Genomic DNA, 22,342 nt, shown 5'->3' on the forward strand with positions numbered 1-22,342 from the left:
CAGATAAAGTCTTCTCAATAATTGCATCAGAAATGAGGATATCAGTTTCTTTTTTTTTATTTATTAAAAATCATTAGAATGAGATTGAGAAAACTTTAATTTCTATGTTGTGGCATTGTGTTGCATTTCTTCTGTCTTGGTAGGGGTTGGAGGCCCAAGTAACTGTGCCTTAAAATTCCCTCTAACTTTTTTTACTGACTTTAGGAGGTTATTGGTGTCCTATCCCCTTTTAATTTTCTTTTGAAAGTCTCTGGTAATCAAGAAGGTGACTTGGAAATTCTTTGAAACTGGGACTTGGGTCATTTCTTTTGGAATATTTCATAGATTTGATGTAATTTAGGAGAGGTTTTGTTTTAGTGCTAAATTCTGTTATAGACACTTAAGGAAGCAGTGACTTTCATGAGAAAATGAGGCAGTTGGATGATGAATACTGCAATCATAGAATAGCTAGGGTTGGAACGGCCCTTAAAGATCATAGAGTTCCACCCCAGCTGCCATGGGCAGGGACATCCCACTAGATCAGGCTGCTCAAGGCCCCATCCAAGCTGGCCTTGAACACCTCCAGGGGTGGGGCAGCCACAGCTTCCCTTGGCAACATGTTCCATTGTCTCACTACTCTCATGGTGAAGAAATTCTTCCTAATGTCTAGTCTAAATATGCCCCTCTCCAGTTTATACCAGTTCCCCCTTGTCCTGTCACCACAAGCCTTTATGAATAGTCCCTCTCCATCTTTCTTGTAAGTTTCTTTCAGGTACTGGAAGGTGGCTATAAGATCTCCTCAGAGCCTTCTCTTCTCCAGGCTGAACAAGCCCAACTCTCTCAGCCTGTCCTCATATGGAGGGTGCTCCAGCCCTCAGGCCATCTTTGTAGCCCTCCTCTGGACCTGTTCCATCAGCTCGATATCCTTCTTAACATTGAGGATTCCGGAACTGGACACAGATGAGGTCTCACAAGGGAGGATTAGAGGGACAGAATCACTTCCCTTGACCTGCAGGCCATGCTTCTTTTGATGCAGCCCAGGGTATGGCTGGTCTGGACTGTGAGCACACATTGCCAGCTCATGTCGAGCTTCTCATCGACCAGCACCCCCAAGTCCTTCTCTGGAGGGCAGCTCTCAATAACAGTTGTATATTTGAGCACATTTGAACTCAAATATAGTCTTGATGAAGAAGAAACAGTATCAAGTTGAACTCTAGGCTGATATTTCTTCATGACCTTCTTTCCATTCCAGACAGCCCTAGATCAAACTAAACATTGCCTGGCAGGATAAGAGGGTTTCTGACAACAAAATATGCTAGCATTCTGTGCATTATATCCATGCCAGCTACTTTCCATGTATAGCTTTAGAAATGAGGGATTTAGGTGTTAAAGGCTGAGAAACAAATGAATGAGTCCTTTCTTCTATGGCGTACAGGGAGTTTCCTGAACAGCTGACTGTTCTGAAGTGACTTTATTGTGAGCTACATGCATTAGAGTGAAAAGCAAGATGTGGCGTCATTTGCTGCAAATCTAAAATATATATGCAGGTTTTTGACATCTAATTCATCCCAGATATCTCATAACATTTTGAACTTGAGGTTATCTGTTGATTGATCAGCCTACCATGCATTTTGGTTAGCCAGTATAGCTGGGTGAATTCAGTCCTTACACAACAGCAACTGGAAGTGTTGGTAATCAAAGTGTACCCTGTAAATTTCTTATTTGCTCATAATATTAGTAACAGACAAAATGCACTTCAATACATTAAAGACTTAGGAAGAAGAGAACAAGAATAGATATTCTAGGACTGAACTGGGTGGTTAATTAAAGTCTTTATATAAATATGAACTTGCATAACCAAGAATGTATTTGTTTTTAATGTATACTCTGATTAATAAGATAAAAACTGCACCTTAAAATCAATAGAAAAATAAATTCTAGCACATGGAATTTGTCTGTTTTATTTCTGTGTTCTTTGGCTATGTTAAGGAGTTTTTTACCTTTAGTATGTGCCAAAAATTTGTGGACTTGATCTCCAGTGTCCTCAGGCGAATTTGGGTTAGGAAACGCTGCTTTACTGTTACTTAGATAACACAATCTCACTCTAAAAAATTTAGCTTGAACTTATGATTAAATAATTGAGCTGTTATCAAGAAATATGTTTCCTTCCTGGAAATATCTCAGTTTCCCAACCTGGGCATTGATATCAGAGTTAGGTATCTGGAAACTACTTCTGCAACTACCAGGAGATTTTAAAAGTCAAGTACCAGTATGGAAACAATGCACAAGAGAGACCACTTTGTGCCAATTCCAGCTTAATGCAGTCAAAACTATGCTTACACAGTATAATATTTCTTTAAAGAGTAATAGGATTTATTGTGCTTTTGAAAGAAAGAAACTTGAATTTGCCTTTCATTTACAAGCTTATGATTCTTTGTCCCATAAAGAATTAAAAGTAAGGATAAATAATTGTGATAAACAGTAATTCATAATCTTTTTTCTTTAACTTCTCCCAAGCATGCCTCTTACTAACATGAATACCTCCTTTTTGCCAATCAAGCCATAAAACCAATCAATGGTGATCTTACTCTAGTTTCTATATTTTGTTTGCACGGTGTATTGTTTCAACAAAAGCTAGTTATAGAAAAGGGAGAGAAAAGCACTTTCAATAAACTATTGGTATAGAGGAATTAAACCCTTACATTGGAAGTGTGTTGGATAATACCTTTTTAGTCAAGGAAAGTGTCTTACTGAAAAGAAATCTCACAGGATAGAAAATGCACTTAATTTAGCTTGAAAAGTTGAACTAAGCCTTTCAATTTCATATTTGTCTTTAAGTCATGGCACCATCGCTGCACATGCTTTTAAAGAGTGTTGTGCAAGGATTGAAACTCTTTTTCTCCTAGTGTATTTCTTTGTTTGTTAATGTAGCAGAAATGGGGCATGCAATTGTCAAGTCTTGCTTTTTTCTTTAGTCTTCTGCCCCAGTAACAGAAGCTTTAAAAAGGAGCAATCCTGGTTTGGTTTTTTTTCTTTTTTTTCTTTTTTTTCTTTTCTTTTTTTTTTTTTTTGAATAAGAATAAAGAGATACTCACTGAATACTCCTAAGAAGATGTCCCTTTCTTTTGTTTCAAATTTCAGACATGGGACACAGAACTGGAGAGATCTGCAGAGTCATGGGCTGAAACCTGTTTATGGGAGCATGGGCCTGCAAGTCTTCTTCCCTCAATTGGGCAGAATTTGGGGGCACACTGGGGAAGGTAGTTTAAGATACTGTTTTATATTCCATAATGGGTTTTGCTTAAAGGTAGAGTTATCAAAGTTACAATTTTTGAATGCTTTAATAGACTACTGCTGCCTTTCATAGGTACAGACCTCCAACATTTCACGTCCAAGCATGGTATGATGAAGTGAGAGATTTCACATATCCCCATCCTCATGAATGCAATCCATACTGTCCTTACAAATGCTCTGGTCCTGTTTGTACACATTACACACAGGTATGTATGTGGCTTTGTTTTTTGTCAGTTATGGAAAAGAAGGGTCAAGAACTCTAGTTAGTTTGTTGTATGACGTATAGACCATATTAATATTGCAATATATACTATAGCACTAAAGCATAAAAGGGGCTTGTTGGTTTTAGGCTCCATAGTTACAAGAATTGGATACTGGTGACATAGAGTAGGGTTGTCATACAAACCTACAGATTTCATCCTCACAAATATCACTTCCTTAACAGGATCAAGGAAAAAGCTCACAAAACCCAGTACTGAGTGTTACTGCTCAGTGCACCTTGCATAATCTAGTCTCTGTGCTGGTATGCTGGTAGTCCTTCCTGTAATATGCTGAAGAAAAAGCACATTTAACAAAAAAGGTAAATTCCTCAGATCAAACCACAGATTTTAACATGTTGCTTTAACTTCACCAAGATTTAGAAATTTCATAGGAATTAGTTGGTACTTCTGAAATCAGTGTATCTAACCTGATTTTTTTTCCGGAGGGGAACTGTTTCACTGAATAGGAAATATGTGGTCCTCAGATAATATTAAAATTCACATGTAATGTGGCTTATCGTGAATTTATACAAGTTTGGCACCTGTTGTATTTGTTTAATTTGAACATTCCAGCCTTTGTTGAGCTCTGCAGTGAAAATGGTTTCTGCAGATGAATAAAGGAGCACAACTGCCTTAAATTGCAATGATATGAAAACATATGCATTTAAAATCCATTACTTGAGTCTTTTTGGTGTATGAGTTTCTTGGAAGTAGTTTTATTATTTGTGTTACCTCTTTTCTGATCTTATCTGTCTTTTCTCGTCTTATCTATTATCTGTCTAACCAGTCTGAACTCCTCTGGGTCCTTAGGTTGTGTTGAGAACTCCAGGGTATAGGAACCTAACTTCTTTTAACTCACAGTTACCTATTGATTGTATCTCAAAGAATCAGTTCTTCAGATCATGTCTTATAAATATTTTGCTATGCTTTCAAATACATATTTAGAACATATATATCAAGTGAGAGCTATAGAATTTATATCAATGTAAGCTTTTCTTTCTAATAATGATAAAATCAAACGGCCTTTTGACAGCTATAATTAGGTCACTTCAACCCCTTTGTAACAGAGGGGAATATATCATCACTTTTTTGATTTGTGTTTTATATGTTAAAGTTTAGAGACAGTTTTGATTTTATGTTAATCAGCTTTGGTTTTCAAATGCCTTTCTCTTTCCTTTTCCACAGGTTGTTTGGGCTACAAGTAGCAGAATTGGTTGTGCAATTAATTTATGTCATAACATGAACATCTGGGGACAGATTTGGCCAAAAGCAGTCTATCTTGTATGCAATTATTCTCCTAAGTAAGTCTGCTGACACCCAATAATAACTTGAGTGGGCAAGATACTTTATAATAATCCAGGAAGTAATCTGAAAGAAAATCAGTCTGGTTTTCCTACTTTTTATACTATTACAAAGTAGAGCATTGTTCCCAAGGCAGCCTTTGGCTGCACAAATACTCTTGTGCTTTTTCTAGCTTCGGTTTTCTGGCCTGTGTTTTAGCATACAAAATCAAAATCAGAGATCTTTGTTGTGGTGTGGTATTTGCCTGGAAAATACATGTATCTCCCTAGTGTGACTTTAAAGAATGTGTAAAATAAAGCCCATGGTTAAGATCCAATTCAATGGAGTATTTCATGTAGCTGAGGAATTTAATATTATGATGCTATGCCAATCTAAAAGGATTGTACAGCAGCTTATAGCAGTACTTTAGTGTTTCTCTTTGTTAACTTTTAAATTACTTTCTGTGCATTTGGTATATCAAAACAATATTTAAGTGTTTGCTGGTTTTCAATGTTTATTTGTACACATACTAAATACTGTTTGGTGTTAAAATGTTTATTTATTAAGGCATGTTTTGCTAATTTTTTTTGTTTTGTTTGTTTGCGTAAAGGGGTAATTGGTGGGGTCATGCTCCTTATAAACCTGGCCGCCCTTGTTCTGCATGTCCCCCTAGTTTTGGAGGAGGTTGCAGAGAAAATCTTTGTTACAGAGGTATGTACTACTTCAACAGTACAACTATAAACGGGCAGAGAAATATAAACTTTCTTTTGCTTTCTTTCCTCATTATGTTTTAATATAGTAGAATAGAACATATTATGCATGCGCCCGAAGACCTGGTAGGGCCTATTTTACTATGATGAATGAGGTCATGTACTTACAATATGTGAGGCTGAGCTTCAGCAGTTACAATGAAGTGTACTGAACTCCTGCTGATATAAGTGCTGAGCCAGGGTTTTTAGTACACAAGGATGTGAATTGTCACTGTTCACTATTTGTATGCCTTTCTGTAATTATGGTTGAAGTCCATGCAGCTATTTATTTACAGGGAAACATGTTATCTCAGTGACATAGCCATGTGCATTGCTATTCATATTTTATAGCATCGAAACACAACATATTATGAAAGTGCTATTTCTTTTTGGTTTTCTGTATGTACAAGTAACCTAGGAATTTTGGTAGTAACTTTTGAAAGTTTTTCATCTATTCTGGTAGACCATAAAAGCTGTAACAGTGTGCCCTAATACATTCCTTGCTTAAGTAAGAAATGTAGATTCACTGATGAATATTCTTAATTTTTTACAGTATGTATAATAGAAAGGTCTCGTTTTCAGGTGCACATTTTTATGAAATCATCTTCTTTAATTATAAGTTATCTATTAATTGCTAAAACTCATCCAATATACAAGAGAAATATCACATTTTTTCTTTTGGTTTTCTGATGACCTAAAGAAGATGCCAAACCAGGAGCGTTAAGAGCACTTTCATACCTCAGTTGTGCTGCCTGCACTAGAAAAATTCTGCCTTCTCTCAGCATCAGAAAGATACTTGAGATATATTATTAAGGTTGAGGTCTTCATCTTATGAAGCAGTGGAAAGATTTCTTTGTTTTCTTGCTTATATTCATAAACCATTTTGTGAGAACAAAGCCATGTTGTCAAAACTTGTTAAGGGTCTTAGATTGCACAAACGCTGATTTTTTTTTTTCCTGAGTGATTACTTTTGTCTATTTTCTGAAACAGAGGATTCAGAAAGGCCTTATTCTCCCCATGAACCAGAAGAGGAAACCAATGAGATTGAACGGCAGCGAGCCCAGGATACAACAGTGCAAAGCCGTTCAAGAACTCATTCACCTTCAGGCTCGACAGGCAGTGATGACAGTGAGAAAAATGAAGTAATAAGCACTCAGCAAATGTGTAAGGAACTTACCTGATTTGCAAGTGGCCAATAAATTTAGATTATATAATATCAAATTCCTTGCAATAAAGTTGCTTTTTGCTTGTTTTAGCTCAGATTGTTTCATGTGAAGTAAGGCTAAGAGATCAGTGCAAAGGAACAACTTGCAATAGGTATGGGAAATTTTACAGTTGTCATTCTGAAATTATTATAAAAGATTGTATTTGTATGTGAGCTGGAGTTTTTTCTCTTGTTGTAATCCTAGGATTTAAGATCAAGTTGTGTTTTATTTTCTTAGGTATGAATGTCCTGCTGGCTGTTTGGATAGCAAAGCCAAAGTTATTGGAAGTGTACATTATGAAATGGTAAAGATTTTTAAATTAGGCTTTTTTACCAGTAGATTGTTTAATGAAATGTCTTTTATGTTGGAATACTAGTTAAAATCATATTGCAAATGGATTTTGAAGAAAACAACATTCACCGAAAATAAAAGCCAACATTGAATATTTAAGACAGCATCAGGCAATCTTAAATTTACATCTGCTGTTCTGCCTGGATGCACTTCATACTTATACATGCACAGAAGTAGATTTTTTTGTCCACATATTTGAGTGTAAATATGTGAAGGTGTGACTTAAGGAGAAACACAGCAGTTTGTGGGTACAGTCCTGTTAAATTGTTTCACCAAAGCAGGCCTACTTGTGTAAGCTTGATGCCAGCTGAAAATGAATAATTCGCTCTGTAGAACTGAAGAAGTGTAGGAAATAACAGCTACTGTGAATAAATATACTATAAGTGAACATAGTTTTTTAATATGGTGAAGTGGTGTTTTCTTCGTTTGAAAGAATACCTACACAGATCACATAAAACTTAATAGACTATCTACCAAGTTTTTAGTGACACATTTTAATTAAAACCTGATTTTATCACAAATAAATTACAATGTGACATAGTGGTTTTATCTAACATGGAACTGCTTTTCCTGCTCTATTTTTCAGCAATCCAGTATTTGTAAAGCTGCCATACATTATGGCATCCTAGACAATGAAGGTGGTTGGGTTGATGTCACTAGGCAAGGAAGGAAAAATTATTTTATCAAGTCTTACAGAAATGGCATTCAGTCAATTGGGTAAGTTTCCTTTAAATGCGTGGAAAGTTTTTCACCTGTTTCTTTTTATTTCATACAAAATATATCACAATAATAACATTCTGTTCATACTTCTTATGATAAAAATTATGAAAAATATGTGGATAAGCAGGTATTGTGTCCATTCTAAAACTTTAGCCTGTGTCTGATAGTGGACAGAAAACTGATGCAATAATGATGTGAAGGATGATGAAATAATTTACAAAATCACTTGAGCAATAAGTTAGTGTTGTGGTTTAATACTCTCAATATTTGGAATATTCTGTTAATTCATTTGTAAGTGTATACGTTTCTTGTAAAGAGCTACTGCATACTGGCTCTTAAATAGATTGTTTCACGCCTTATGGAAAAAGCTGGTAGTACTTCCAGGTTGGACACACGGATCTATGACAGCTAACAAAGCAATAGTCTTTCAAGTTTGTGTTTGGAAGTGACTCTCTTGTACTGTGCATAGGAACAATATGAACAAAGTAAAAAATAAACTCCTTCCTGTATGTTTGATAGCTTCATCAAAATTCCACGTTTTTTATGGTATTTTGTGGCAATATTTTGCACTACTTCTGCATTGGCCAGCAATGGAATAATATCATATACTGTGGAAGTGTAATTTGGAGATATACTGCACTGTTCAGGTGCTTGCCTGAAGACTGGAATGTGAAAACGGGTGCAAGTACTTGTTGACATGCTAAAAGAAAAACTAGAAAAATAGCACATAAAAGCTGAGAATGCTTGGCTAATTCCATACGTAACTATCCAGCGGCAGGACAACAGTGATACTTGTTTGAATCTAAGATAGTATTTGTCAATTACGATTCACCATATCTTAATGTATTCTGCAGAGATGTGCATTGCTGTCCTTATTTCTGTCTATAGTTACTGCATGTGTAATAGTAGCATATGTAACAGTTAGTGTATGAGTAATATCAAACTGAAAGAAAATAGAATTTGTCTGAGTGATATATTTGGCTCAGGTGTGAACCCAAGGGTAAGGAGATACGTAATCATTAGAGGCTGTGCTTTCACTCTGTGATGTGCTGACAAATGACAGGTACCATGACACCTTTCATAATTTTTCTTTTCAACAGATTTACCTAGATTCTATCTAGAATAGAAAGAAACACTGACCAGGTAGAACAAATTCAATGGACTCTCATTTGGGCTGCCCATGTAGCACTTAAGGCATTTATATCAATCTGTTTCTCTGGGTCATCTGATGATCTAACTGTAGTTTAAGTTACTATCCATAAAAATGAAGATAAGACAAACGTCTCTTTTTTTAAATGGTTTGAGGCAAAGCAAGAAGTAAATCTTGATTATATTGATATTAACGTATTCGGAGCCAACTTTCATACAAATGTAGCAGTAGTTAAACTGTAGAAAATCTTTAAACTAGAAGGAATTGATTTCACATCACTTGGAATCTGTGTTTCTATGCCAACTGAAACAAAACTTTATCAGTGTCCAGTCTACAGAGTGTATTTAGTCTACAGAGTGTATGAGAATTAGAACTAAGACCAAGGTACTAACATTTGGTTTTATTTGCTGTGGGCAGGGATAATCGATTCATTGCTGAACAGTAATGGCTGTTTTGGTTTTGTTACTGAGATTTTGTAAAAAAAACCCCAAAAAATAGATGACTTGTAGATAAAAAACTGTTAAAAGACTAAATCTGTATCTTCCTCTCTACAAGTATATTCAGGAAACTCCTGTTGCCATGTGTGTGCACAGATGATGTAATTCTTCATTAATGTCCTGTACTATTTAGGACATCACCTTTTAGAGTGAATTTACAAAATACTGTGGTGAGGCATCAGATTTCAAAGTCAGTCTGTAATTCAAAGTCTTTGGACTAAATAAAGGTAACTTCAAAGGTTGGAACTTTGGTAAAAGTCCATCAATAAGGCCATGCATACCTTGCAGCCACTTGGCTCCTGCCAGTGTCTTTAGATGGAGTCTTGCAAAAACTATGTATCTGTTCAATGAATAGACAAAATCAAGTGGATCTTGCCTCTGCTGCATATTGCAAAACAGAAAAGCAGGAAAGAGGGTGTCAGAGAAACATACAGCACATTTCCAAATTTCAGCAGCTTTGATTTATAATCAGGATTGCTAATACAAATGTTTTTTCAGCTGTTGCATTTTCGTAGTGTAGAATACCATTTTTAACAATATCTCAGCAAGCTAATCAACAACAGAATACAGTGAGTTATTCCCAGATCAGTGCTTGACAATGCTAGGGCAACAGGAGTGTGAGCTAACTCCAAGAATGCAAATTGGAGTCCAATAAATGAGCAAATATGAAAGTGGTGGGCTATACAACTAAGCAAACCAATGCAAGCAAACAGTTTCTGAATAGAAAATGCAGGTCTATGGAGTACACACGAATAATTTGCTCCAAAGATGAATAGGGAATCATTTCCCTGTTTTTTTAAATAATAAATAAAGCTTCTTTGTTACAGATGAAGACATACCCGATTAGTTAAGAGAGGAGTAAAATAGGAATGTTTCTCAATTGTAATGTAACAGCAGAATGTATATACTTGACTTTAGGAAACAGACACAGATAATTATTGAGAAAAATTATTGTTGGGTACTACTTGGTTTATAATGATACTGTTGATAATTTAAGAGACAAAAGATCCAAAATTAAAATCTAATGAAATTTTTTAAAAGGCTGCCAGGAGACTGTTTTCAGTGTTGGAGCTCTTTGTAGGAATGAATATTCCGGGGGAAGCAATTGATCTCTGCTGGTAAATGGATGCTTCTGAGCAATTCTCAACCATAGGTTTTGGTTGCTACATTATGAGGGACAAATTATTTGCATAATTTGTTCCTAGCACACTTATTCTCTTAACAAATTACATAAATGAAAGAGTTTAACATGCATTCCTGATTTTTAAACAAATTCGCTTGGAGTACCCATTAAATGTGTTATTGCAATAAATAGATTCATAACTGGGGAGAGGCGTGCAGGTTGAAAATTGCTTTAGGACAATGTCTTGATTTTTTTTCCCAGATTGTCCAATAACAGTTCTCCTAGCTAGAAGGAATCACTGAGAGATGTTATTTGGTGACTATTTATATTATTTCTTTTTCAGAAAATACCAGTCTGCTAACTCCTTCACTGTCTCTAAAGTAACAGGTTAGCATTTATTTCGTATAAACTCAGTACTATGTTGAGTTTTATTTTTTTCTAAAAAGTACACATTTATTCATTTCTGTTTTCCTTTCTTCAGTTCAAGCTATCACCTGTGAAACAACAGTGGAACAGTTGTGCCCTTTTCAAAAACCAGCCTCACACTGCCCAAGGTGAAATTCTTTGAGTCTTCTTAATTCAAATTACTGCCATATTTTCTGTCAGTTACTCAGTATCTGTAGTTGTCATTAATAAAGGTAACAATAAGTAGCAGTAAAAGTGAAGCCAGAAATATTTTACTGATATTTCAGTCTTTGGTCTAAGGTAGGTGAAGATGATCTACAGGCTTTTTCATTACGAGAATTTCATTTTGCTTTGCCCATAAAGATCTTTCTTCTGTCCCTTGGCAAATCTTAGTGAAATTGTTGGTTAGACCAAAGACCGTGGAGTGCATTTTTCTTTTTTCATTGTTCACTATTAAGCCTATGCACCTTGGGCAAAATACACTTTATTTCAGTTTATTTGGCTGTAAAACAGATACAATAAAAAAGATATGATACAGATATTTATTGTAGAAGTTGCTTGGGAGTTTCGGAGGACAGAGTGAGCAGATATGTTTGCAAACAATTGAACTATGTATTGTTAAGGTAAGGTGTGGTCTGCATTTCAGTTAATAGCTTTAAATAGATGTGCGATTTATTTGAAGCCTATGTTTTAACTCTTCGAAAGGAGCTTGTGCCGCAATATTTTGAGGAAGGAAATAGGTAACAGTTCTTAAAACCGTAGATGAGTCAAAGGTAAATACACTGTAGCATGATTTACCGCAAGCTAAGCTGGAGATATCCACAGGATTACTTTCATAGCAGTCCTACAGCCAATACAGGAAGCAAGTACAAAGCCAGAACTGCTAGGAAAACATCCCTTCATGTAGCACTTGGGTCCATGGGCTTGTTTGGTGTTTGGCTGTGACTCCTGGTTTTCTAGCTGGAAGAAGTGGAGAAGTAAGCGAAGGAGTGGAATGCAGGAACGGATGGGTAGAATCTCATACCTCAATCTTTTTCTTCTTTTCTTCATTACTAAAAATTAAAAGTAGCTTCATTAAGAGAAAAATAGGGTCTGTCTTTAAGATAATTTAAAAATAAAAATAAGGTTAAAAATGACTGATGAATTTTGATGCATCAACTTAAGGAACTGCACAACAGCAGTGATTCATTCAAGATTTTGTGCATGGTCTTAACTCTGAAAATATAATGTCAAGAATTACAAGTAGTAATCAGCTATGACACTGGTTGCACAATCTCGTTTTTCCCTCTAATGCCCTGATAATAGATCAGCAGGTCTTCAAAAGGCCTCTTTAACATCTTGCTTCCTTTAGACATAAATCTCATTCCTAGCTGCATCAGGTTGCTTTGATTACCCACCTGGTAAGACTGTCGCATGCCCAAGTGGTATGTCATACCGAATATCAATTAGAGCGTGGATGGCATCCCAGAGAAGAATGTCTGCCCAGGGCTGCCCTGTGTAGGGTGATTCCAAAGCCTTTAGTACATGACACGTTTTTTAAATGAAATAGAACAGTGTAGACCTGGAGCTGACTGGCAGTTCTTCCTTGTAGCACAGCTAGCAAACAAGAAATCGACACCTTCTATACCACTGTTAGCTTTCCACATGGTTTTCCCTAGACTTTTGGAACTGTAGCTGGCACAAATGACAGAGTTTTTCTCAAAGGTTAACAAAATGCAGTTGGATAGACAGTCATTGTTTCAGTAGCTTTCTGATCTCGTAGAATCATCTGGGAATCTCATTACTTTCCAAAGCTTATCATTTTAGCCAGAGATGCCAAGTACTTGCTCTCATAAGTTGCTAAGTTGTCTTGCATCTCTTAAGTCATCAGCATCATAGCAGATTCTCATTCATATCTGACTCTCCTGAGAAGGTATTCCATCAAATAGTTTGTATAGGATGCTGTAGAAGTAGGTAATAATATAAGTGAACAGTCCCTCTTCTCATTGGTTTTCCTACTGATCTCAGATATGTTGAAGAGCATCATCTGCTTATCTAAAGGGGAGAAGACTAGATCTGTTTGAAATATGTTTTCAAGTACTTCATTATGAACTACAATTTAAATCAGCAGTGCTTTCACCCATAATGCCAAAACCTGGCAGACTTATACTATAAGTATGGACCCATATGTGTGCATCATCAATCTGGTTTATGTTCAGTAAGGCTGATGTTGAATATGATATAGCAATACTCTGATATAATACCTCCTAACTGTGTGTGGTTTATTTTTGATACTTCAGGGTGTATTGTCCTCACAACTGTATGCAAGCAAATCCACACTATGCTCGTGTAATTGGAACACGAGTTTATTCTGATGTAAGTATAGTGATTTACATTGCATTATATAATGAAATATAAAATCCTATGAAAAGCTGTAATGTATAGATAATAAGATATAGTATAGATATTCAGTTTTCCTCTATCTGCTGATTTTTTGCGCGTTCTTCAAAAGATCTTTTTCAAAGGCTTCCATTTAAGTCAGTAGTACTCAGCTGCTGAAGATATAGAAGGTTATTTGAAAATTCAGTGCAGACTTCAGTAGTTTCTGGACCCTTATTTTCAATTTCTTATGAAAATTCCAACTGATTTGTTCATTGTTGCTCTTTGGACTCTGATGCGATCATAACTTCTGTCAGATTAAACTAAACAAAAAAAATTATCCTGAAAATAAATGTCCAGTCTCATTAATTTGGATATTTCTTATCTGTGCAGACAGTTAAATCTTTGCAGCAGTACTGTATCTCACCTATTATTTCAACAGACTAATATTGTATTTGCTCTTGTTGTTCTGTTTCCTAGTCAACTTTTTTTTTGTCTTTTCTACATCGTGTTTAGTTCAAAAGGGGATAGAAAGAATGAAAAGAAAGTTTTTAGGACCCTTTTGTCATCTCTCTATGGAGAAGCCAGGATGTAGTGACAGAAAAAACAGTTTACATTTTTTCCAGTAAGCTGTGTGTTTTAACTGCCTTCTAGATGTCATAAGGAATAGTATGGCAAACAACTGTTTCAGATGATGATTTTCACTACTTTCCAGCACTTGGAAATGTGTGAAAATAATATACAAATATTTATTAATCATTACTTTGAAACCAACCAATGTCCGTTAGATTACCTGAGTAGCTTGTTCTGAAAAACACTCCTGTCCATAAGCAGTGTGACATGTGTGAGAAGTACTTCCAGCTCAGGAACTAAATGGATTTGTGGATGTGTAGCTGGGTCCCTAGTGAATATAAGATGGGCAATGAAAATGGATTCAGCGAAAGTTCATTTTTTAAAAAGGTAATTTACTTTCACTTCTGTGGTTGCAATGAAAGGCTACAGCCAAAGTTTCCCAGGGAGCTGGAAAAGACTTTGTTGTAGGACAAAGAAGACCCATTTCTGTTTAGCCTACGTAGAACATCTCAGAATATCTATTTGCTTTTGTTGGAAAAGTCCCAGACTTTTTATTGTCATTTTCACCAAATAATATGGTTGGGTGTTTTCTGCGTTATAATATATTGCTGTACTAGTTTCAGGTAAAGTGTTTATAGAGGATAATCTATTTAATAAGTTTGTCCTCTTGCAGTTTTTCATGTATTCACAGACAGATTTGATCAGAGAGAATTCATTTGCCCACTTGTCATAGCACATATATTTGAAATTTCAGTCCATGATCTACTTGATTCTACAGAACAGGTGGGGTTTTTGTGACATTCCTGCAAATTCTTTTGTTTCAAAAGTGTGTATATATGTATATGGATGTATGCGTATATGCATATAAGTATTAATTTGCACTACTCCTTGGGCCACTTGCATTCAGTAAATGAAAAAGATTTTGCAGAGATATTGAGAAGAAAAGCAAATATCAATAATAGACATCACTAATGCACAACGATGTGTTTAAAAACCCGTTTTTATAGTTAAACCTTTCCTTTTCTGGCTTTGGTCGTCTTAAACTCATTTCATATTTTATGATAACTTCTTTTCCTCCCTTTTCATGGGAAGGGTTGTTCTCTGTTTTTTCAGTAGTGCATCACAGAATTGTTACCCTTTTTCCCCTCCTTTTCTTTGACGTTGCAATGAGTGTCCCTAACTCCACTGAAACACCACCACCCCCCCCACATTATTTCATCATCCATTCTTCTAGTCTTCTAGCTGTTGTCTCTTTGTCTGTGGCAGATAAATCACAGCCACAGTTCAGGCAGTCAGCATCTATAAACTTGGGGCAGGGGTAGGGGGCTTCACATAACACTAAACCCCACTGTGCTCTGTAGTTTCTATTTTTTAAAATTCACTTCTCTCAAGGTAGATTGCAAACTCTTTAAAAGCAAAGTATCTCTTATTCTGAATTTATGGTATAATTAGTTTCTTATATGAATAGAGCTGTTATTTTATGAATAAAATCCTATCAGATAGAAGTATGAATTACTCATCGTTCATATGGCCTGGACACATTGTCACCTTTGTGCTTTGTGTCCCTGCTGGCCCCACTGCTAAGTTTCCACCTGGCAATGCTTTGTCTTCTTGGAAGACCAGGAAACAAAGAAAGTTTCCTCCTGTGTTGTACTGAAGAGTTGGTTCCACCTTTCACCTTTGGTTATTTCATTTTGTGTAAAACTTTGAGTCTTACTTCTGGAATTTCAGAATCGTGTTATGTTTTTGCCGAGTAGCTGAAGAAGGAAAACAATTAAGCAGCTTGGTATTCAGATTCTATGAACTGTTAAATATTAACAAATTTCAGAAGGTTGACAGCACAGCAACAAAGCAGGGTCATATAATGCTGTATGAAATGTTTATATTAACTTAAAAATACCACCTTATAAATCTTTTGGAGTGAGTTCATCAAAATTAAGGAAACAACTCCTTCTTTGATGAAGACTTTCAGAAAGCGGCATGAAGTTGCTGATGTAAAATTGACTTACATATAATGTGCTGAAATTTGTCATAGACTTAAGTGTGAAATAGTGTTTAGCTTAAATCAACAGGAGGCTCCCCTTTACAGTTCAAGGAAATCTGATCAGGAGGAAGTAATATTATTAAATATAGGAAATAGTATAGCATTAGTACTGAAATCTGTGTTTCTTCTGTGTATGGATATTTTCACTGTTGTTTGAGATTTTACACATAAACGGGGAATTATTGCCACTTGGCCCTCACCTTTAGGCGTAGGACATCCTCCTAGAAACATACGACTGCAGTGTGCCTTTGCTGTTCTATGGTTCCCCTATCTGGCTGTGGCTGGAGATTAAATTGAATCTCCTGTCCTACAATAATTAATGGGACTGAGGTCTGAGTTTTACTACCTCTCTGTTGTTTAAATGAGGGCTGATAGAGTGTTTCATTTTGAAAGGCTCAATAATTCTAACACATTCCTGATCCTTGAACTGAAATATCCTGAAATAAATGATCTTGGGGTCATGCTGCAGGAGATCTTTGAAGAGCCTAATTCCTATGAAAATGGTTTAAACACTGTAAGAGTAATAAAATTAGTAATAAAATAAATATAATTATTTTATGTTTCCTAGAACTTGATTTAAATGCCTTTATTAGTTTTCTTCTAAACAATTTTGAAATAAGAGAATGAATTAAAACTAATCTTCTCCTCATTCTTTCTTAGATATCCAGTATCTGCCGGGCAGCAGTCCATGCTGGTGTAGTCCGCAACCAGGGTGGTTATGTTGATGTTATGCCAGTAGACAAAAGAAAGGTGTACATTGCTTCCTTTCAAAATGGGATATATTCTGAAAGGTACAGAGCCCAGTTTCAAAGATTACATTTTACCCTTCACCTCGATAAGATTTACAAAGTCTTGCATTGTGTCTGTTTGTACCTGGGGCAGTGCTAGAAACCAAACAAGTAGGTCAACATGGGTAACTTACAGAGCTTATGTAACAGCTATGGTGACTTTGGAGAAGCTGTGGTACCAGAACTGCCTGCCTCCTCTAAGCTTATAAATCATTACCCTAAAAAGCTGCTTATGAAGTAAAATAATCCTTTTGTTTACTTTGCTGCTTCTGTTGCAACTAACGCAATATTTGATAAGAAAATGCCTTTGCATTCTTTTGGATTTTTTTAAATTAACATTATTCACGTGTTCTGTTCAACTTAGAGGCTCTACAATATACAGCCACAAGTAGCTGATGCAAGTTCATTGGTCCATGATGAAATAGTCATTACTGATTTGTGTGGTATTGAACCAATAAGCCTGGATCATGAGTAATATTCACAAATATTAAAGTTTGCAATCATTAAAATATATTTTTAATTTTTTTTTTTAATGGTTTGACTATTTTTAAGTGTTTTTCTGAAAGACATGGAGATGCTGTGAAAGCTTATTTAGTTGTACTTAGTATATTTGTGTGTCTATGATGATACCACAGGGCTTCATGTTGCATGTTAAATTTAATCCCTGAAGGAATTTCCAGGTTCTAAAGGAAAAAGGAAGAATAACCTTAAAAAAAATTTGTGTAGCACACTCTTAGTCCTGTAAAGCTAAGAATGATTGTTACCTATAAAACTATAAACTTTTCAAGAAATTTGAAATTTTCTATAGAGAACTTGGAAGCAGAAAAAGATAGAGCATTTTTTTTCTTATTTTTAATTTGGAGTGGGACAGTGTCTTGCCTCTGCCTCTCAAACCTTTCAACACACCTGGAGATCTGTAAAATACAAATTTCCTTTGTTTATTGGATGACTTAGTTTATTTATGTTATCTTATTTGTTTCTAATAAGCTGTTGGGAAGAAAAATTAATTTGAAATTTATGTAATTTTATTTGTAACAGCTTTAAAAACATTCTCAGATAGTTAAAGTTATGAGTAGTCACAGGAAGAGTTGCAGGATCCTAGAATTGTATTAAACCATTACAAAAAGTTGTCTTTGGGGTGTTGCAGTCATAAAGATAACAACAGGAATGTTTTTATGTTTCAGTTTACAGAATCCTCCGGGAAGCAAGGCATTCAGAGTATTTGCTGTCGTTTGAGTATATCAAGTAAAATGTAAAACAGGCAAGTGAAACCAGAGCACTTGGAAGAGAATAATAAAGGCAATTGCTTATAATACCTAAAATTTGTATAAAGCTGTAACATTACTGTACAGAAGATGTATACTGCTTTCCACCAAAATGTTTAAATTACATTTATATCTTAATGAAAAGAATCTGTAAAAGTAAACATGGGAGAAAAATTCATTTGAAAATCTATAATGATATATAACAATATTTTGAATCCTGTGTTAAATATTGCTATATTTTCTTAGCAGTTATTCCTACGCAGTTGATTCAAAGCTCATAAATGTTCTTTGTTTCCTTCATCTGAATATATTATTGTATGGTGCTTTATATCTGCCACTAACAGTAACCTTAAAACTATGCCATAGGGAGGCCTGAATTTTTATTTCCAGTGTACATAAAAGAAGCCGTACCAATAATTCAGTGTATTAAATCATGCCTTAAAGTAAAATAAAAATATATATAACTTTTTGATGATTTACAGTAGCATTAGCCATGCAAGCATAAATGAAGAGCTAGACTGTTTTCAATTTCACACTAATCAAAAGTACAAATACCTATTTTGAAGTAAAATGGAAAATATATGGGAAAGTCCTGGGTTGTATTAGCATGTTTTCCTCTAAAGAAATATTTTAAAGGACTGGACCATTTGTGTTTATTATTTCTTAAAAATATTAATGAATAAAATGTCTGTTGGATGCTGCTAAGCTCTTTAGTTGAAATAATCAATTCATTGTGGCCCAGTCCTTCACAGATATTCAGCTGTCTTGGCATGGGTGAGTGGGAGACGTATATAACCTTGAAAGATCTGAGAAAAATTTCTTACTGAGAAGTATAATAGCCTGAAATTAAGGAATAAACCATCAGTTCTGCAATGCAAATCTGTACATATACATGCTTTTTATTTTTTGCCAAGTAACTCTTTCAATTCACCTACATTGGGTTTCAGCAAAAACATAGAATTGTACACATACATAAAATTTTACAGGCTTGAATCCTTAAGCTGTGCATGGTATCCGTATACTATACCTTAATATGAGGGTAAATATTTTAAAAAAAAAATATTTTTGTTAAAAAGAAAAGTTAACAAAGGCTGACTTTGGTCCTCATGACCTGGCAAATACTCCTGCAGGCCAGGAAGTATAGTGGTACGGAGCCCAGTGATGATTATGACATTTGTTGCTTCACCATTTTTAAAAATTCATTTATGGTGAACCGCCTTGTGCATTAATTTTACCATATTATGGTATTTGAAGAACATGTAGTGGTGATACTATGTTTCTTTCTATGAAAAGTGTATTGGTGCTTTAAGACTGAAAAGCTGTTAAACTTTATTTTTTGAATTTTTTGTTTCTGTTGTTGAATTTATTTCCTTCCAACTTGTAAACTTATCTGTATTCTTCATATTTCAGAATACTATATTCTGCCTTCTGTTTTGCTACGTATACTACCTCATGTAGTTAGGCAAGCTTTGTTAGCTTTTTTTAATCTGTTTTGAATAAAATTAATTTACACAGTAAGAGTACCTTTGACAGCCTTTAATTTTTTACTTGTTTATCTTGTCTCAGGAAAGAAAAAAAACTGCCACCCAAGGTTTAGTTTTCTTTCCAACTTACATGTCATGTGTAGGACTGAGCAGTAGACGTTTTATGAGATTATAAAAGCTGTAAAGGTGATTCAGGCACACAACTTCTATTAATTGCATTGGTAGTTTTATGGATAAATCTTCTTGTTATTCTCTCAAGTTCTGACCCACTTCTGTGGGAACAGATTGCTATCTCATTTTAAGGGGCAACTCTGGGTCAGGAAGTGGTTATAGAAAAGCCACCACCTTTTATCCAGTCCAGCACTTTATTGTTGTTTTAAATGTTTCTAACGTGAATGTTCCTAGTTACATTTGTTTGGAACAAGCAGATTTTAGTATTACACATTCTTTTTTTGCCTCATAATACTAGTGGTCAGCTAGTGAATTCCATTTGGGATACCTAAGTAACTGATGAAGAAGACAAAGTGTCTTTGATGTATAACTTCCTTTTTTGCAGGTGGTGTCAGGAGGCCATTGAATGAAGCTTTATATAGATGTTGCAATACTGGCATTAACTGTTTTTTTAGAATTGAAACCAAAGTACAAGTAGATTCCAGGTTACTCAAAGGCCTAAGATAGAGCAGCACCACCTTTCCTTAAAAGCAACAAAGCAGGAACATAGGCAAGCCTTGCAATATAATACCTACGGTTGGGGTTATCAGAACAGACTAAGGACACTTCTGAAATTAAGGACACAGAGAACTGCTGAGGGAGACATTTGAAACAAAACAGTGTGAACTGTGCCCCTTTTCACAAAGGCAGGACACTTTCTTGTAGCCTGGCCTTGCCATCCAGCAGCTTATCGTGTCCTCTGCCTGGCCTATGGTCTCCAACAGTTGCCTCAGGAGCCCATGGGAAGCCTGTCTGATGCCTGGTGGTGAGCTAGTTCCCTTCTCCTCTGACCAGGCAGTAGGGTCCATTCATTTCTTCAGGCAGTGCAGGGCCTGGGGTGAGGGAAATAACAAGGCAGTCACACCTTCAGTCAAAATCACAACTACCTCATTTCATGTAGATGGGAGAATCAGGTCCTGTGTGGAAATGCTGTTACCACACCGAGTCTTTTTCCTCGCTTTATTCCTGACGCCTTTTTTGTATCTTTGCCTCTTCTCTGTCTCGTCTGTGAAGTCTCACCTAAATTTGCTGGGAGTTCCTGTGCAAAGGGGTGGACCCTTGGAGCCACAACAACAAAGTTAGTGCTTAGTGGGAGAAGTGGGAGCTACGTCCAGTGAGTGTCAATGTTTTCTGTGAGCAGCTCTACTACACAGCACAATGACAAGAAAAAAAGGAAGTGAATAACTCTTTCTCCTTACATCCTATGTTGCAAACATTTTAGAGTCCTGTTGCTTTTCCATATGCGATAATTCTATCCTATCCTGCAGCTAACATTGGCTTTTTGTGAAATTATCTTCTATATTTACTGTAAGTAATGAATCAATGAGAAGACATTTCCAAGCAGTTGCAGTGTGGGAAATAACACAGCAGGAATTGTATGCCAGATGGTCACAACTGATTCACAGAAGGTCATAGTGAGTAACTAGCAGTATCAGAAAGTTTGTTGTAGCCTAATGAAAAAATACAGAAGTCAAATTTGAAATTGTGGAGAGTTATTTGGCTACCCAAACAGTTGCAAAATAGAGTTCTCAAGTTGAAATGGAAAAAAAAATGGGGGGGGGAAGATATTCAATAAGAAAGTAAAATTTAATTCAAGCTATGTATAATACTTAGCTTGCCTCCCAGGAAAGACCTGGTATTTAACAATCCTCTGCACCCCCACAAAAAAGAACAAAAAGCTGTTTTAGTACAATGATTTTCACAAATTTTAATTCTGAAAGGGATAAAATATCAAGAAATTTAAGCCCACTAAATGTGTTAGGCCCTTGAAAGTATATTTGAAGCAAGGAAGCATACATATAAACCTTTTCCTATGATCCTGTGGTATTTACCATTATGACTTTCTCCATAAGAATCTTTTCCAAAGAAAAGCTTAGGAGTCATTTGGAGAAGAGTCAAGTGTTTGTCAAGTGTAGTTCACTTGCCTAGTGAGCTTTTCAGTATGGACCAATTGAGGCATTTCTCTGCTATGCTGCATCCCTTCCAGCTTGGGCAGCTAAACAAAAGTTAATATGAAAGAAAGTGGTCAGATCCGAATAGATAATTATTTAATAGTTTCTCACCATTTTGATAGCTATACAAAGATACTCTATTTTTTGGAAACTTGCATCCTATGCTCATGTCAGCAGACCGCTCATACTACTAGCTGAATGTTAACTAAGGAAACTAAGAAACATTTCCTAAACTTTGTGGTTACTGAGGAATTTTAGAGAGTTTACAGACTTCCTTGTGTCTGATTTTTGCATAGGTGATAGTCTGATCTAGAAATTATAAATACGGTATTTTTGGAACCAAGCCTGAAACACAGGTTGGGATAACGTGTGTGAAAGGCTGCAGGTTTTTAACTGACAAAGTACTCAGTTTCAAGTTTTATATTAATGCCAGACTGTCAGCTGTCTATGAATTATCAGTGGATGTAAAAGAAGGAAAGTAAGATCACCTTTTTGTATGTATTGATACATATGCTCAGGAAAATTTATGCCACTTCATATAGGGCAGATTTAACACACACAAACAGCATCTTCTGTGTGACAATTGTTTTTAAAATATGTTTTGAATTCAGCTTAAATCTTATATAACCCATCTTTCTGTGAATACACAAAGGA

The 22,342-nt window shown here is 35.6% G+C and overlaps 1 protein-coding gene across 3 annotated transcripts in view; it reads left to right on the forward strand.

Moving 5' to 3' along the window:
- The window catches only part of CRISPLD1 (cysteine rich secretory protein LCCL domain containing 1), a 35,924-nt gene extending 16,399 nt beyond the window's left edge, over nt 1-19,525 (forward strand). Inside the window, exons 2-14 of one of the 3 annotated variants that reach the window (XM_069854245.1) lie at nt 3,121-3,239; nt 3,347-3,479; nt 4,719-4,834; nt 5,425-5,525; nt 6,554-6,727; nt 6,820-6,880; nt 7,006-7,072; nt 7,706-7,836; nt 10,953-10,996; nt 11,091-11,163; nt 13,294-13,369; nt 16,650-16,780; nt 17,962-19,525. In XM_069854245.1, the coding sequence (XP_069710346.1) occupies nt 3,121-3,239; nt 3,347-3,479; nt 4,719-4,834; nt 5,425-5,525; nt 6,554-6,727; nt 6,820-6,880; nt 7,006-7,072; nt 7,706-7,836; nt 10,953-10,996; nt 11,091-11,163; nt 13,294-13,369; nt 16,650-16,780; nt 17,962-18,013 (1,278 nt within the window). In that variant the 3' untranslated portion in view covers nt 18,014-19,525. Of the gene's footprint in view, nt 1-3,120; nt 3,240-3,346; nt 3,480-4,718; nt 4,835-5,424; nt 5,526-6,553; nt 6,728-6,819; nt 6,881-7,005; nt 7,073-7,705; nt 7,837-10,952; nt 10,997-11,090; nt 11,164-13,293; nt 13,370-16,649; nt 16,893-17,961 lie in introns of those variants that run through there. The other 2 variants (XM_069854246.1, XM_069854244.1) reach the window with 2 other exon arrangements.
- Nucleotides 19,526-22,342: the final 2,817 nt, after the last annotated feature.

This window comes from Phaenicophaeus curvirostris, chromosome 3, assembly GCF_032191515.1.
Source record: "Phaenicophaeus curvirostris isolate KB17595 chromosome 3, BPBGC_Pcur_1.0, whole genome shotgun sequence".
NCBI lineage: Eukaryota > Metazoa > Chordata > Aves > Cuculiformes > Cuculidae > Phaenicophaeus > Phaenicophaeus curvirostris.